Source organism: Cupressus sempervirens, chromosome 6 (genome assembly GCF_028749045.1).
Source record: "Cupressus sempervirens isolate cs-2001-9-10 chromosome 6, ASM2874904v1, whole genome shotgun sequence".
Taxonomy (NCBI): domain Eukaryota; kingdom Viridiplantae; phylum Streptophyta; class Pinopsida; order Cupressales; family Cupressaceae; genus Cupressus; species Cupressus sempervirens.
In genome coordinates, this window is record NC_143123.1 from 270289039 (window position 1) to 270307790 (window position 18752).

At 39.0% G+C, this 18752-nt stretch overlaps 1 protein-coding gene across 2 annotated transcripts in view; it reads right to left on the bottom strand.

Moving 5' to 3' along the window:
* MOS14 (ARM repeat superfamily protein) overlaps positions 1–18752 on the bottom strand; it is a 286973-nt gene that overhangs the window by 90306 nt on the left and 177915 nt on the right. For both annotated transcript variants that reach the window (XM_089787799.1, XM_089787798.1), the window contains one exon: positions 6757–6839. In XM_089787799.1, coding sequence (XP_089643925.1) covers positions 6757–6839 — 83 coding nt within the window. The remainder of the gene's footprint in view (positions 1–6756; positions 6840–18752) is intronic.

Below are 18752 nucleotides of genomic sequence, written 5' to 3' on the forward strand. Positions count from 1 at the left end.
AAAGATGTTTGGTTAATCCTGTGAAAAACATGTTTAACTGTCTTATATTGATATTATAATATAATCCTTCTATCACTTTGTCTGGATGATGATATTTGTGTGGTTCTCTAATTCTCATCTCTGTTTGTTTGGCATTTCACTTAATCGTGGCACCTTCTGTCCATTGCTTACCCTGACTTGCAACTCATTTGCATCTTTGTATATGACGGATGTCAACTATTGTATTTGGTCCTTCTTTGTGAGAATGATTGATATATTCGGGCTATTGCCATTATTCATTCTAGACTCTGGCACTTCTTTATTTTCTTAAGCTATTTGGGAACCATCTTGTTTACCGTACAAGTAAAGAAAATGAACGCATACAGACAATGAACACGAACAGCAGAATTATATTCGCAATAGTAGATGAATCATGATTTACAATGATCCCAGACGGGATATAAATACTACTGCCGAACCTTCCCGAAGGAGTCCGTCGGCCACAATTATTCTATCTGTTACAAACTATTTACCGCCGGACTGTCAGCTACGGAATACCGAAACACCGTCGGATCGTCGGCTACAGAAACATCGCTGGACCGTCGGCTACAGAAACACCGTCGGACCGTCGGCTACAGAAACATCGCCGGACCGTCGGCTACAGGAACACCGCCGGACCGTCGGCTACAGAAACATCACCGGACCGTCGGCTACAGAATACAAAATACCGCCGGAACCATCCAGTCGGCTAACACCATCCCCCCCCAAAAAGAAAAGTCGTCTCCTGACGACTGACAAAATATCTGAGACAAATTAACAAACAAAATACATTAACAGAGTGACTACAACAAGAGAAATCTGCTTCTGTCACATCACTTCCACATTCATCCCGTTACATCTGTAGCCTCTGCTAACACAATACTGTCTCCTCAAGCTGACCTTGATAGCCACCTGTGCTGCTTTCTCTGTTTTCAATTCCTTGGTACCTTAAGCCAAGTGTCGCTGCACTGCCTCCAACTGGATGATCAGCTCCTCCCGAGCTCTCTACGCATCCACCAAGACAGCCTTACAGCCAACACCTGCTCCAACTGCCTCTGGTACACAGAAAGTCCATGCCTGTAGCAACTTCAACTCTTCTCAACTGGTCAAACTCCCACAACTGATATCCGCCACGATTGGGGGTCCAGGGGGCAACTCACACAGAAATGCACGGATCACACCATTTTTGTCATTTTCTGCCGATTCTGCACTCTTTCTGGCAACCACGGATGCGTCCCTTTTCCTTTGGCATCATCTGTCACTCATTCTGAACAACTTGATTCTGTCGTCGTTTTTTTTTTTTTTAATTTGGTAAATAAGTATCTTCCGTTCATTACAAGCACACTCTCCGCCGAAAAATAATGTTTGCTACCATGCTCACAATCAGCAAGAGATGAAAACAGCCTCCACGGATGAGCATAAGGCAAATCATGAATTGAAACCTGCACCACTGCTATAGATCAATTCTTCCCATGGCAATGACTCACAACAACAACCCTCTGGTTGGACAACGGAAAAGTTGCGCCAGAAACCACTTCGCGGCAATTTAAAAAACTCCGCCAGACGCAACCACAACTTCGTTGCCCGTGGCCTTCCTGTTCTCCCCGCGGCCTTTCTGTTCTCCCCGCGGCTTTTCCGTCTTCACCCGCGGTCTTTCTTTTTCTACCCGCGGGTCTTTCTTTTTCTACCCGCAGCTAACTGAGGGAGGGTTTATAAAATGGTAAGCCCGCAGACATCTGCCCATGGGGCTTTTAATAACCTGCGGACAGACTGTCCGCGGGGACCTCCGGTTCCCTACCCGCGGGGCTTTGTCTGCCCGCGGGGCTTGTCTGCCCACGGACAACAGTTGCCCGCAGGACTTTTCAGCCCGCGGGTCTGTCTGTCCGCGGCCCCTCTTTTTCTGCCCGCGGGACTTTTCAGCCCGCGGGCCCTTCTGTCCGCGGCCCTTTTTCAAAAAAAAAAATTATTTTTTTTTTTTAAATTTTTTTTTCTCTTAAAAGAAATCAAATAATAGAGGTACCTCCATTTTGCCTCAAGGCGTCGCCATTCTGCAACGACGACGGAGTCAGCTGGCCATCTTGTGACAGCGATGGAGTCTTCCTAGCACCATATATTTTGAATTTGGATTTGTTGACTGCCGGAGGTACCTTCTGCCTGTCCAGAGTTGATAATCTGATCGCTCCATTGTCGCCGACCTTCCGAATCTGATATGGTCCAACCCAACTGCCCTTAAACTTTTCCACTTTGATTTCATTTTGATTGTCGTACGCCTTACATTTGTTCTGTGCCAACCCCGTCGCCCACTGTGCCTGCGGTCGTCGCGCAACTGGATTATTTCCTTGTTGTTGGTGCCCTTCCACTAATTTTATGCTGCAGTGTAACCTTTTCTTTTCGCGCGGTCCATTCACCATGTACCGGACAGTGGGATTTTTCGTTTTTCTGTGTTCAGACTGTATGTTCTTCCCCTCAACTTCAGCCATGGCAGCTTTTCCTTCTTCCACTTCCCTGCATTCCTCCGAACATTCGTTTTCCTCCTTTTTCTCATCTTCGTCGACCCTTAGCATATTACAACTCGGAAAGAGTTCGTAGTCTTCTATCTGCCAGTGGTAAAGGCCATTTACCGAGTCCAGGTCGTCGTCATTTGATCCTCCATCAAGTCTCAATACTCCTTCATCCGGTTCCATTCTCCTCTTTCCTTCGTCATCACTCTCGTCTTCACTGTCAGAATCTGACAATGCTGCCTCCTCGCCAACCATTTGCGTGTGCAGGTCAATTATGAATCTTTTGCCTCCGCGCTCCATTGATAGGGCATTGCATTTCCAATCATGTTTTACTTTTGCTTGCACCAACCAATCCCGTCCCAGAATAGCATCATAGCCTTTTCTTTTTAATGGAATGACCACAAAATCCAATAAAAATGGTTGCGTACCAATTGTTACCGGTTGCGCTTTCAGAATTCCCAACGGTTTGATTCCATGTTGGTCTGCCGTGAGCAACTGAAATGCAGGTGGCCACAGCGTCGGCTTTCCCAACTTCTTCCAAGTATCCTCCGATAAGACATTCACGCTGGACCCTCCGTCAACAATTGTCTCTGTCAAAACATTTCCCAAAATCCCCATCTCAACGACCGCCGGATGCCGTCCGGAGGTGAGTGCCAGCAGCATTGGGTCTGTTGTCATCACTTCCCTCCTATTCCTTCCTGTGTCCTCCGGTGCGTTCGAAAACGGTGTATGATTCAGAATAGCCGTCCGTAACTGGGGCATTGTGAGAAGGAGGTCACTTATCTTGACCGGTATCTCCGTTTGTAAGATCTGTCGTACAATGCTTTGTTCTACGAAGTTCTTTGCCAAGGTGCCGGTGATGTCCTTCAACTGAGATGTTTCCGCCGACGATGCCTTTGCAATGTCCGCCTGCACTTCCCCCACTTTTCTCTTTTCCTTCGCTTGCCTCCGTGTAATTGCCAGAACCTCCTCTACATCCGTGTCGACAGTGATCAAGTTTACTCCAGCGTTTGGACACTTCGAATCTTCGTGATCGCCAGGTCCGCACCATCTGCATAATAATTTCAGTGTGTTTGCCACTGTACAATCTCGCGCAAAATGACCCCACAAATTACACGCTCGGCATTGAACGATCGGCCGTCCATTTGCATCATACTGAGTTCAACTCCGGCTCCCATTATTATTGTTATTATTGTTATTATTGTTATTATTTTGCCCTCTGTTATTATTCCTGTATCCTCCGCATGTAGCACCAGCGCTATTCGTGTTTCCGCTACTACTCGACGGGGAAGCCTCCTATGTGAGAAACACCTGAGGAGATCCTCTAGTCTTCATGTTAAAGGGACAGTCCTTTGTCGAATGGCCCATGATCTGACAGATGTCACAGAATTGGTTCTTCGGACACGATCCCTTAGTATGACCGTCGGTCTTACATTCCGTGCACCACAGTTCACTACCTTTTGGCTCCTTCTGCATGTTTTTAAACTCCATCATTCGAACCATATCCTTCTATAAGGCACGAACCTTTTTGCTACTACCTTCGTTGTCGCTACTATCATCTCTGTCAGGCTCGTCGTCATCCAAATCAGAAGAGCTAGTTTTCTTCTTCTTTGTCTTCTGCTCACTTTCAAGGTCCAGTGCTCTGTTATACGCGTCCACATATGATGATGGTGGCACAATTTTCATTTTCCTCTGCAACTTCGAGCGTAGGCCGTCGACGAACCATCTTTTCTGCAATCCGTCTGCCGGCTTGCTTTCCATTTTGTTTATTAAGTCTTTTAATCTCCTGGCGTAGACACGGACAGTTTCGTGCTTCCCCTGTTTGGTATTGAAAATCTCCGCTACAATTTCATTATCATCCCGCAAGAGTTTAAATTTCGCCAGGAACTCCTTTTTAATGTTATCCCACGTATCCAGCTTCTGTGGATCCATATCCGAAAACCAATCAATCGCGACACCCCGTAGGGTTGCCGAAAATTGCCTGGCCCATTCGTCGGCATCTGTGATTCCATTTGCCCGCAAGATCGTCTCACATGTCTTACAATGTCGGAGGGGGTCGGCTGTACCATCGCCTTCAAATTTCGGTAATTTTTCTTTGGGTCCCGCCATAACTCTGGAGGTCTGCACTCCTACAGTGGTCGGCACTCCCACACCGGCAATCTGGACTCCCACACCAGCAATCTGAACTCCCACACCGACGGTCTGCACTCCCACACCGGAGGTGTCGACAACTGCAACCCTTGGTGAAGACAGAGGATCCTCCGAAATTGTTTCCCGCGGAAGTCTATCCTGGACGAAGAGGTCACTCCACGCTCGTGCTCCGTCAGCACTGCAAGCCGTGCGAGTTGATGCTCTCCCGTCTGAATTTTCTTCCCTCGGCGAACACAAATTCAAGAACTCCTCCCGCGCTTCTTCCACCAATTCCACCCGCTGCCGAGTCTCCTCCAACAATTCCTCCGCACTTCGATTTCCGTCGGCAATCCTCTGAAATCTTCGTCGACATTTGGCTTGCTGTGCTAGAATTAAATTCTCTTGCGCAATACGGATTCCATCTTTTCCCTTCACCTTATTCCGATCCTTGTTAAGCTGATTTGGCATTAATCTTCATTCCTCCCACCTTCCAGATTCATAAGGCAACGGCGCCAAATGTTTACCGTATAGGTAAAGAAAATGAACGCATACAGACAATGAACACGAACAGCAGAATTATATTCGCAATAGTAGATGAATCATGATTTACAATGATCCCAGACGGGATATAAATACTACTGCCGAACCTTCTCGAAGGAGTCCGTCGGCCACAATTATTCTATCTGTTACAAACTATTTACCGCCGGACCGTCAGCTACGGAATACCGAAACACTGCCGAACCGTCGGCTATAGAATACAGAAACACCGCTGGACCGTCGGCTACAGAATACAAAATACCGCCAGAACCATCCAGTCGGCTAACACATCTTACCTATAAGAGTTCACGGTTTTTTAATATCTTATTCTCTTATTAATAGATAATTACAGCTACTACCAATTCTCGTTTGCTATTGGTGTCCTAGGACTGCCACTCCTTGGCTATAAAGTATCTGAATGGTTTAGTATGAGCGGTTCAAGAATGGGGGCATTACAGATAACAATGTCTTGATCGGCTCTTTGACCACATAGACAATAAGTAAAGCCCTATGTTTGGAGCATTGCCTCTTTAAAGACAATAAACTGTGAACATATGAAACATCTTAATACATAACAGTCAAATTGAATTCAAGAAAAAGCGAAGCAAATAGTGCTTAGGTGGTTAGAACAATGGAGATATTCCACATTCAATACAGCATTTACAGCTGCAAAACAATATTTTAAAGTTTTTTGTCTCCAAAAATTATTAATTAATAGTAAGTTACAGAAAGCTACACTTGCAAAGAATCAAACCTCATTAAATTTTGAAATAAAAATTGCAAAACATTTTTTAACCTTTTACCACATAATATTTTCTGATCAAATATTTGCTCCTACAAATTCATACCTATATTTACAACTACTCTTATACTTGCTTCCCAAAAACAGGCACAGCCCTCAAACCAGTACTCGCTTCAAAAATACTGCAATGGCAATTCAAGCATCCAAATCCAATTCTTTATACTTTAAAAGTGAAAAGAGAAAATAAAGATTCTCTTGAAAGTTACAAATTCATTATCTCTCTCCTATATCTCTAGAAAATAATCACTAAAGCACAAATTTTAAAACCTCAATCAGCCACTTAAATTTGAATATGCAGAAATCATTCCCTTCTCATTCAGGGAGACTTCAGTATGATGCAGTACCGTAACGAGATAGAAGATTTAAAAACATGGTCTCCAAAACATTTTACTTGCCATAACACCATGGAAATCAAATCCAGAAAGACTTAATGAAAAGATCCAGATTTATGTCCACAGATAATGCCTTGAATGTTTCAAGCATTTTGATAAAATGTGACCGGCGATTGCACACAAGGAGAAATCATAATCAAAGAAATGTCAGGAACAAACAAAGGATATGACCTGTCCAGCCTTCACAGAAACTTATCAATCCTCATATACACTACCCACTTTCAACAAAATCACAAATAGTATTATTCAATTTTTTCATCTAGACTGATTACAATCAACATCATTATAAATCATGGCGCAAGACCCAAATAAATTGTGTTATGAGAATATGTTGTAGACTAATTATACACAAAAAGGATTGATATAGATGACTTACTTGAAAAAAATTATTTGAAAGAATCTTAAGTGTCATCTCTCCACTCAGAACTGAAGATACATCCAACAAAATATCCCCAACAGCTGTCATCATCCAAATCCATATAAATGAATATTAGATATAGAAATACTAGCAGACCAAAACACAAAAGATAGAAACAATATTCAGACTAAACTAAAGAAGAAGGTTTATAGTGAAAGGAATATTATGTATTGTTATGTATCAATACAAAATACTACATATAATATACTCAAATTAAAGAATCAGATGCCTCCTTTCTATGAGCCAGAAACAAGCTTTGGTCATTTCGTCAAGGTTAACTCTAATTTATATCCTATTCAAATTGTGTCCCTGCCATTATAAAAACACTCTGAAGTTTCTCTACACATTCCTAATTATATAATCCTGCTTGAGTATGCTAACCATTTTCCACTTTCTGTGGGTAGATGTTATAAACATTATCTGAGATGCCTAACCTAGCATAATGACAAGGTCCTGTCCTAAACATTATTTATTCAATGTGCGAATAATAATTCTTATCCAATTAACTCGTCAACCTGGATGCTAACGTAGCATAGAGACACGGTTCTGCAAACATTGACACCAAAAAAAACAAGTTTGATGAATTCATCTAGCAGAATGGGATTAACTTCAGCACTGGCAATTTTTGGCAAACCTAAGGAAATATCTTCAACATCATCCTCTCATAGTAGCATTTACTAGGATTTTCGTAATAACGTCTCAATGAATTGTCTTACAGCATAACAATGTAATGTCCCTTTCTTCCATTTCAATCAGTTGAACAAAATAGCGACCATACAAATTTAATGCATATCAAGAATATAAAAGATCTCCACGATTATTGGTTTGTACATCACGTGTACGACTAATAACTTGTCTAGATATGATTCAATCAAAAGAAATCCGATTTCAAAAGGAAAAGAAGAGGAAACCTTGATACTGTGGATCAGTATTATTTTCTTTTCTTTCATTGTTTCTAGACGAATATCCAACTCAAATTGTAAGCTCCTCTAATGACATGAACTACAAGAATGGCAGTTTGGGTGGCAAGCACCTTAGAAAGATGAACTCAATGGCAGGGTCACTTGTAATGTCCCCTTTTTGGGACATTAGAAAAGTTAAGGACATATTCATATAATATTAAAATTGACTTTGAGAGCGTGGATTCAAATTATAAAAGGTCAGTTTAATATTATAAAGTGGACAAAAAATGACAAGGAGAGATAAAACGAAATGCCAAGAAGGGAGTCGAAGAGTCACAGCCGTGAGGATAAAAGGAGAAGAGACTCATGACATGCTTGATTTATGATTCAGATTTCAGTTTCTCTCTTGCAAGAATCATTCAGAAAGCTTCAACTATCAGCCAGTGTGAAGACTTAACCCCTCATGCCGGTAATAGTGTATGCAAACCCATTGTCCATGGAGACGTCACATCAGGTGTCTCGCATGTGCTTACAAGGTCTTCTCTTAGTGTTCCAATCTGACTGTAAAATTGTGTTTAAGACTGGATTTTGAATGTTGGTTATTGCATTGCTGTTGTATAATGCAATAACATGTTTTAAGGAATTTTATGAGAGTTTACTGTTTTAATACTGTTGGTTTGTAATGCATTTTCATATGCTTGAATCCTGAATATCATTTTGAGAAAGAAACCGGATAAATGTCTATTGGGAATATTTCCTATGGTTTATATTATTCAGTTTTAATAATGCAACTTCATATGTTTATGTTCTGAATGATATTTTGAGAAAGAAATCGGGAAAACATCCGTCTGGATATTTCAGCACTGCAATCTAAGTATACGGGCTATGTGGAAATCACATCATACAAGTTCAGGATGTCATCACTTGGACCATTAAAAGATTTATGAGATCCTAAAAAATGCAACAGAAAACCTAGAGAATATAGTCAACATGATGTGCTTTGAATCAATGAAAAGGCTAAAACTTTTGAAAGATGAGAAACATGTCCTGCTCGGTATACTCTGTCAATATCCTTTGTTGGAAATTTTAGCGTCAGGAGGCTGACTCATTTAACTTATACTAAATATCCCTCAAATAATGACATTAAATTAAATTATTATTCTGTTGACTCAGATTATTCTTCATTTAATTGACTAATAAATTATTTGTGAAATCATCATATTAATAAAATGAAGTTCAATAAATATTGAGATGATAATACCAATCATACTAATTAATTGATAGTTGTGATTTCTATTAACTGTAATTTCTATAAATTGTAATCAATTAAAATCATGATATAAACTATGATCCCTATTAACTAACGTTAACATGGCATCCCTTACCAACGTGACATATTGTATCGTGTTTTTATTCCAAGGTTGCACGAGTACGTGGGTACGGGAACGGGGACGGGTACGGGTACGCATATTTTTCAAAATAGGGGACGGGGGTACATGTGTATGCCTATTTTCTCTATATTATTAATATTTTATAGAAAATATAAAAATCAAAATATATGTCATGAGTCATGACATTGAGCATTCAAAACAAGAAATTTGAAATATATATATATGCTATTGCTGAATGTTTAATGTTTAAAGTATTTTTCATAGTAGGGGACGGAGGTACTTGGGTATGTCAAACTTATTTAAAAATTATACTTTTATATTTATAAAAAATCTGAAATTATGAGTCATGACAATGGTTTTTCAAAACAAGAACAGTGATAAAGTTTGCAAATGTAATGTATTGTTTTCAGTTTCAGATTTGCTATATGTTTGAAATAATAATACATGATAAATGCTTAGATGCATAACAAAGAAGGCAGACTTCAAGCATGAACAAGAGGATCCTAAATCATATAACAATGACATATTGCAAATGATAAACTTATGACCTGAACGGTGATAAAGTTTATTGTTAATGAGTATCAAAGTTTCAAACTGATTTGATATTGAATTAAGTTTGATAAACAACAAGCTAATACAAAAATAAAAAACCAAAATCAGAATCTTAATCAAGGTCCTTAGCTATGATGCTCTCCACCGAGTACCCGGTACGTGGGATACGTGTACCCGATACTTGGGTATGTGGGTACTCGGTGGGTACGAGTACCCATGCAACCTTGTTTTATTCTAATTACTGTTCATATTTGTTACGGGCTCGGTGACCTCCCGTAACCCTCTCTTAACATCATGTCTGTTTGACTATGTGTCATAACATACCGACGTGACTAATACAGGTCAAGTTGGTTCGTATTCCTTTCACCTTATTTAACATAGTTCTCTGATTATGCTAGAGTATATATAAGAAAAAGAATACAATCGAGTAAGATAAATACCAGTGATAAGGATATACCAGTTAAGCATATAAACTAGCTGTATACATATAACAGGGAATTTATAACACAGTCTAAATCAGATAAGAGTACATTCAATAACACACACACACCTATATATAGTGCTAATAATGAAATGTATTTTATCTTAAAGATTAAACTATAGTTGTAGACAGTCTGAACAAATTTTTAACACCCTTCATTCAAAAGATTGAGAAGCAGAACCCATGTAGATAAGATGCACTTTGTTTTGTATAAAACCTAATATCAAGGTGCCTAACAAGAATACTGAATTAGGTATATTTTCATAGAGTAAAGAGCTTTTTATAAGTTTGCAGAAAAATTAGAAGACAAAATAAAATAAGATTAAAATTGAGCCAAATTATAGTGACATTTAAAAGCTTAAAAAAAGCACTTGAACCCTACATGTATTCATTCTTCTGTAAAATGTCACCAAGGTGTTCCAAAAGATAAGAACTTTACAAAAGCAGTTACAGACGCAGACACAGAAGATATTCAATTCAAGCCATGCAGCATGGTGGAGCCACAAGACCCCTTCATTTGGTTTGATGTTCAAAGATGACTAATGAAACACTGTTGTTTCAAGGACATCCTGGTATTTTCACAATTTTTTGAGATAATCCTGAGCTTCTCAATGTTCTTTCAAAACAATACAATAACATCGTGTGAATTCCACCTCAGAAAGAAAACTAAATGAGTAGATATCCACAAAAAAAAAGATTTGTAAATTTTGGGATAGTCAGCAAAAGTAGTCAGAAATCATATTAGTATTCAAGAATGACTTAAGTAAATCAAGGGTTTGGAATATAAAGCAGCCACAATAACAAAGCATCATGGCAAAGGGGACGTTGAAATGAAGCAATAAGTTAAAAAGAATAAAATGGCTAAAAGAATCCAAAAAAGGGTTAACCTAAAAGAAAGAGTCCTAAGCTGATGCAATCATTAGTAGAAAAATGTGGGAAAGGCTCTGCAAAGCAATAGGAACAAACAAAGTAGCTGGTTTAGGCTCAAGTTACAGCTCAAATTTGGATTCAAAGTTCCAGCATGCAAATATGGCAAATAAAAAAATAAAATTAGGATTGCATCCATTTGCTTATGAAAAGAAAACAAAATTTATAAATATAATAACCTAAAAGATAGGGATAATAACAGAGAATAAATTTAAAAATAAAACAAGCATAAAAATTCTATAAATTCATATCTTGCTAACATTTAAAGCTTTATTCCAATCCATATAACCCACAGAGAGCATAAAAAGCAAAAACAAAACTGACTATTAATGCATTGGACTCTTGAAATGGTCTGAGTTCCTCATCAAACACAACATCACGACTGAAGATTAAATGATCAGTATTTACATCAATCAGTCTGTAGGCCTTATGTATGTTATGTTCCTGGCATGAAACATAATCTTCTATCTGTTAGTCAGATTATGAAACACTCCCCTCAGTTGGATGTCATTTTCAATGGAAATAAGTGTTTGATTATTGATCGTACTTCTCACACTACACTTGTTGTCGATCTTGAGGATCATGGTATTTATAGGCTTGTAGATTCAAGTGATTCCCTTGAGCGTGCCTTCATCGCAAAATCATCCACTCTCAACAACCTCCGGCATCAGCAATACGGTCACCTGAACATTCAATATCTAGCACAACTTGCTCAGGATAATTTAGTCCATGGTCTACCTGATATCCAGACCCAGAACAATCACGTTTGCAGAGCTGGCCAAGCAGGGAAGCAACATAGGACAACATTTAAGGATGGTGAATCATGGCGGGCATCTAAAGTACTCCAACTGATCCACGCTGATGTATGTGGTCCTATGAATTCTCCTCCTGTTACTAGGAACAGGTACTTCTTACTCTTTGTGGATGATTTCAGTCGCAAAATGTGGGTATATTTTCTTAAACAAAAATCAACTGCTTTTCCTATATTTCAGCAGTTTAAAGCCCTAGTAGAAAAAGAGTCTAGTTCCCCCATCCGTACTCTTAGGACCGATAATGGAGGGGAATTCTATTCTTCTGCTTTCTCTGCCTTATGTACTACTCATGGCATTAGACGTCAGTTCACCACACCTCACACCCCTCAGCAAAACGGTGTTGTAGAGCGTCGAAACCGTACCATCACAGAAACGGCTAGAGCTCTACTAGAACATAGAAATGTTCCCAGAAAATATTGGGCAAAAGCAGTATCCATAGCTGTCTACCTTCTTAACCGGTCACCCACCCTTGCAATTAACCATAAGACTCCTGAGGAAGCTTGGTCTGGTCGCAAACCTAGGATCCACCATTTGAAAATTTTTGGCTCTCTAGCATATGTATGGATTCCTGATGCCAAATGCTCTAAGTTGGATTCCAAAAGCCAGAAACTAATGTTTACAGGATACAATCACCCACATAAGGCCTACAAACTGATTGATGTAAACACTAATCGTTTAATCTTCAGTCGTGATGCTGTGTTTGATGAGGAACTTGGACCATTTCAGCTCTCTGCCTCCCCACTGCATTCTAAGATTTAGTCTTCAGCAATCTCTAACTCGAGTCCTATTTTATGAGTCATTTGATGCTACTGATACACCACCTCAGCCACCTCCAGATAATCTAGCTCCTGCTCTTGTTCCTCATCTGGCTATTCCGATAGCATCTAATATTGGCTCCTCTACTCTTCGACCAAAATGGTGGGCTCAAACGATTAGTGATCTTCGTCCTGATGAACTCATTGAGGGTAGAACCTCCAGAAATAAGAGCATTCAGCACAAGACAATTGATGTTGCACTTATGGCCAACATCCACAGTACCCCTGAGCCCCAGACATATGCAGAGGCCAAAGGAATTCAAAGTCTTCAAAAGAATCACACCTGGGTTCTTTCAGATCTCCCTCCAAGGAAGAAACCCATTAGCTGTAAATGGGTCTATAAGGTCAAGTACCATGCCGATGGTACCTTGGACAAATACAAAACCAAACTTGTTGCTCGAGGATTCACCCAGCGCGAAGGCATTGACTATGAGGAGACCTTTGCCCCGACAACCAAGATGAGCACTATTCGCATTCTTCTTGCCATTGCAGCTCAGTATGGTTGGAAAGTTCATCAGATGGATGTAAAGAGTGCTTTTCTCAATGGTGAATTACAGGAAGAAGTCTACATGACGCAACCCTCAGGTTTCAAGGTTGCCGGTTTAGAACCAAAAGTATGTAGACTCGAGAAGGCCATCTATGGTCTTAAATAGGCCCCTCGAGCTTGGTACATAAAGATTGATCAGTACTTGGTTAATCAGGGATTTCAGCGCAACCCATAAGACAGTAATTTGTATATTAAACACTCTAGTAATGATATTCTTTTTCTTGTTGTCTATGTGAATGATCTAATCGTTACTGGGAGTTTAGAACATTTGATTTCAGATATCAAATAGGATCTATGTAGAACTTTTGATATGACCGATCTCGGATTGCTTCATTATTGTTTAGGTTTTGAGGTTTGGCTGACTGACAACAGTATTTTTTTGTCTTTGTCCAAGTATGCCACAAATTTGCTTGACAGGTTTCGAATGTAGGATTGCTAACCTGCCTCCACTCCTATGGAGATTGGTTTGAAATTGTCTGCACAATCTGATTCTCCTCCTATAGATGAAACACTCTTCAGGCAACTAGTAGGTAGTCTCATCTACCTTACTACTACTAGACCTAATCACAGTTTTGCAGTCAACTACATCTCACGGTTCATGATGAACCCCAAGACTGACATTGGATTGCAGTGAAACGTGTGTTACACTATGTACATGGTACTTTAGATTATGGTCTTCTTTACACAAGTACTACTCAACTCAGTGGATTCACCGATTTCGATTGGGTCGGCTCAGTTGATGGCAGGAAATCTACTTCTGGCTATGTGTTCAGTATCGGATTTGCAGCAATTACCTTGACCAATAAGAAGTAACAGGCACATGCACTCTCCTCTATAGAAGCAGAATATAGAGGAGCTGTCAAGGCAGCTTGTGAAGCAGCTTGGCTCCATCAAATGATTGCAGATATGCATATTCCTCAACCAGGTCCAACTTCTTTATTTTCAGACAATCAAGGAGTACCCAACCTTGCCAAGAACCCAGTGTTTCATGAAGGAACCAAGCACATAAAGCTCCATTGCCATTATATCTGACAATTAGTAGAAGATGGATCTATTCAGTTACTCTATGTCCCTACCTCAAATCAACCAGCAGATATTTTCACAAAACCCCTTGGTCCTGACAAGTTTGTTAAATTCAAGGGATCTATTGGTGTAGTAAATAGATTGAGCATTAAGGGGGGTTATTAGAATAATCTTTATGTTTCTTTTTAATGCTCACTATTGTAACTTATTGTAAATATTAGAATGTTTCTAATATTTAGGTGTAGTCTCGAATAGAATGTTTCTATTCTATTCGACTCTCCTTTTGTATATATAGATCATTTTGATCTCTGTTTAATCAATCAAGTATTCTGCCATTTACGTTTGTAACACTGGACTCTTGAAATACAGTAACATAATTATAAAGAAGATGATGTGAATAACATGAAACAAATAATTATTTGTTTATAAGATGAATGTAGCAAGTAATATTCTAAGTTACCTATTTGGGTTTGGGGACGGATTCAGGTTCGAGTTCGGGTTGGTGGGTTTGGGCAAAACAAAAATTTCCATTTGGGTTCGTGGGTGGGTCTGTGTGTGTATACAAAAAAATAAGAAAAACATGCATAATTGCAAAACTAAGTCATTTCATTGTATGACCCAACATAGCATGCAAACTATTTTCTAGAACCTGAGAAGCAACCTAGCATCCTTGAGGAACCAACCATAAGGATATCACAAATAGGAGAACTCATCACTGATTTTAAATCATAAGTGTTACATTTTACAGCAATGGAATTTTACAAAAGAACTGTTAAAAAACTAAATACTTCCAATCTCAGAATTTTATAAATATATGGTCACTTAGAAATCAGAATAATGACTACTCTAGCTGTCAGTATACTGTCACTTCACATAGAATTGTCATAAACATGCGGCAGCCAATATCTGATAATGTTTAGAAATTAATCTGACATACTCAGAATGCTGCTACAGTCATTTCTGACTTCTGTTACAAGTTCCTTGAACTCAAAAACAAAAAATTCCAGATATTTTGCTCAGTTTTACTCTTCAGTGCAGACCCGGACGAACCCGCAGTTCGAAATCCAGACCCTGCCCAGACCCGCCGCGAACCTGGGCACAAATCTGGACCTGCACGAACCCGGACCTGAATCCAGGCAGCAGTGTCCAAACCCAGTAACCTAGGTAATATTTCAACAGACTCCCTAATGTTGATTAAGCTGTTATTGATGTCAAAGGTTGGCTATCAAGGCGATATAAATCTCAGGGGATTACTCAAAGTAAGAGGAAATTGGATAAGCTACTTCCTTGCGTGCTTGACATGCTTGAGCTGGTTGTGTGTCTATGTCAGCATCTTGTCAGTTGCTTGTTGACCCATTTGCAACGTCAGATCAAGTACCATGTCATCCATATTGGCATCTCAAGCCTTTGATTTTCAATTAAACAATATATGTAAAGCAGCTACAATGGGATGTCATGGCAAAGAAATCGATTTATTGTTTTGGGCTCTACGTGTAGTATTATGCCTTGTCTCAATCAGTGATTATTTTAAATTCCTTGTAAAGTTTTCTTCTTAAAATAGATTTATTCTACCTTTGGTGGGACAGCCTCAGATTGGTAACATCTGAGTGGATGGCTACATTTTCTTTACTATATCCGAGTTACATAGAGACTGGGTATATTAAAAGTCGGTGCGCAATATAGAGGTGACGTGTAATGCCCTCTTTAATAATTGGAATTATGTGAGGCAGCTGTCTACATTGAATAAGCAGGCTGAGTTGAATATTTTCTTGGCAATGTTTTTATTAAATCAAGCAGCATTTTTGACAGAATACTTTATGACTTGAGTAATAAAAAGAGATATGGTCCTCTGCAGTCATGCCTGAGAATACTGGGTAAAGACATTACTATTGGTAACAATAATGATGGATTTGTGCCATTTTTTATGGACGATTCTTCCCTTTTAAATGTGATGAGATGCGAATAAGTAGTATGCTGAAACAGCAACGATAACTGTATGTTTTATTGAATACAACTTGCAGGGACTAGTGTGCATTAACTTTTATGTGTGAAAAGAATTTATTAAAAAATTGAGCATGTACTTCAGATATAGATGGTTTTCAAGGGCTGCGATGACCATACAGATATAGTAAGGAAGCTTAAAAAATATATATGAGGACAGAGCATTTATATGCAGCTAAAGTTTTTAAAAGAACAGGGATTGTGGAGATGAGTGTGTATATGCCGAGAAGTGTATGTGATGAGCCCTTTTCTGAAGATTAATATTATCTTTGAGTCGATATTGTGAAGTACTATGCATTCAAAAATTTGTATTCAGTTTGGCATCTAGGGTCGGTGCCTCGGACCACCGGAATTGGTGCTTCGATGAGGGTTAGTCCTCACATGATGTTTTGATGCCCATTCTTTGTTAATGTAAGTTTTGTATGCCATGGTTTTTTTACCCGAAAGAGTTTTCCATGAACCTGGTGATGGACTTCCCGCAGGAACCTGCGCACCACTCTTTCCATTTTCACCTCACAGAAATCTACTTTTTCACTTTTGATTTTAAATTTCTCTGCAAATGGCATAATTTCTACAAGTCCCCCATTGTTAGCAATAACAACGACATGCAGCTGGGATTTTATAATTTTTTATGTTAATAAAACATGATGAAACAATATTCAATCTACCAAAAAAATATTTATTTATTTGTGCAGGTTCTGCTTGATTCATCACAATTTATTTCAACACGAACCCACTGTGGATTCCCTCTCGTATCAGATCTGAGTCTGAGCATGCCCGTGGATGACTCAATAACTTAAGAAACAAATTAAGATTACCTAAGCACGGAACCAAAATCCTTATAGCATCAATTATCCTAGATATGTTAGGGCAAACGATATTATTATTAATTACTGCAGGAGCACCGATGTCAAAGGGGGTCACACTAAATCAAAGGAGGCCATCAATTTTATATAGAACCTTTCCTAACATTCAAAACCAATTAAATATTGTTAGTAGGAAAACAATTAGTAACCTAAGCTTTCACTTTCAGATCTACTTTTACAAAGGAAGTATGAGAAGGTCTTCAATGTTGAGAAGAGAGAGAGCTCTAACAATCAAAGTAGTAATTAAGTACCAAGGATCCTCATCGTGAGGTTTTCATACCATCGCCCCATTGCAAAAGGCGACCCACTCATTTTGAGTTTGCTGTGAGGTAGTTGTCCCTGGTAGTCTTAGTTTAGAGGCAATTTTCAAATCTCCAAGTCTAAGAGATGAGTTAGAGCAAACTTAGCTTGCTCGGGCATCAAGTCAGTGATATGAGCAAGAGCTTGGTCAAGAAAGTCAAGGAGGTGAAATTGAAGTCAAAAGATTTGTGATAGAATTGAATTCTTGGGAAATCCTTATTCCAAGTATTAAATTTATCTTAGAAAGTCAGGACAACATATGAAAAAGAACATTAAAGGAGGTGTGTTGATTCCTGAAATTTTTTCAAGTCTGAAACTTGTTAGAATTACCCAAAATCTAAAATCTCTATTATAGCTCCTATGAATCCGAAACCAATCTCAAACATCCTGACAATATATACATAAAATTTAATATAAAGCATAAGAAATTGCAGGCCATGAATTTCTTCCCTCTTCTCCTTGTCCAATCCCAACAACCCTCAAAATTCTGCCCAAGTCTAGATGGTCTCCGACTAACTGTGAGGTGAGATTCATGTGCAATCTAATGAAAAGAACTAAGCGAGTGGACGAGAAGATGAATCAAATAACAATGTAGAACTTGCAAACACATTTCAAGGTGAAGATCCTTCACGAAATCCAATTAAAATCAGATGACGATGAAAGAAAATCATGGAAAAGGGATCAAAGAGTGAAAAGCAAGTAGAAAGGATCGAGTGTATGAGACATTTGAGTTAGTGGAGGTCAGAATCCGACGAACTCTCAGCACTCTAAATCCCAAGTGACCAAAAAATTCAGTACCATTTTCAAAATATAAAATCTTGACAGGCAGCCAAATTCTGCCAAAGTCTATGGGCATTTCAATGAAAAGTCCAACTCCGAGTTGATAAAAGGTAAAGGAAATTAAAAATCAAAATCAAAAGAAATCTTCAAAGAAAGCAATTAAGCTTCGAGATAAATGTGAGTGAAAATCAGAATTTGGAATGGACTTCAATCAGCAAAGGGTGGATATCAGATGAGCTAAGATGAATTTATTGATGTCCAACAAAAGGCCAACAGAATGAAAACATAAAGATGAGCTTTTAAAATGAGTTTGAAATCACAAAAAAGAAATGAATTTGGGAAGACTAAGAAAACAAATTGCAAACCAAAGAAAGATCTTGCAATTGTCCTGACAAGAGGTCAGAATCCAACATTGTGTTGATAACTCCAACCCCGAGAGTAGGTTGTAATCCAACCTGGTCCCGGGACTTTTGTCTCAACAGGCCTCAAAATTCTGTAGGAGCAAATTCCACCCCTCTTTTCTGGTTGGATTTCAATTACATGTGGCTTCTAACATT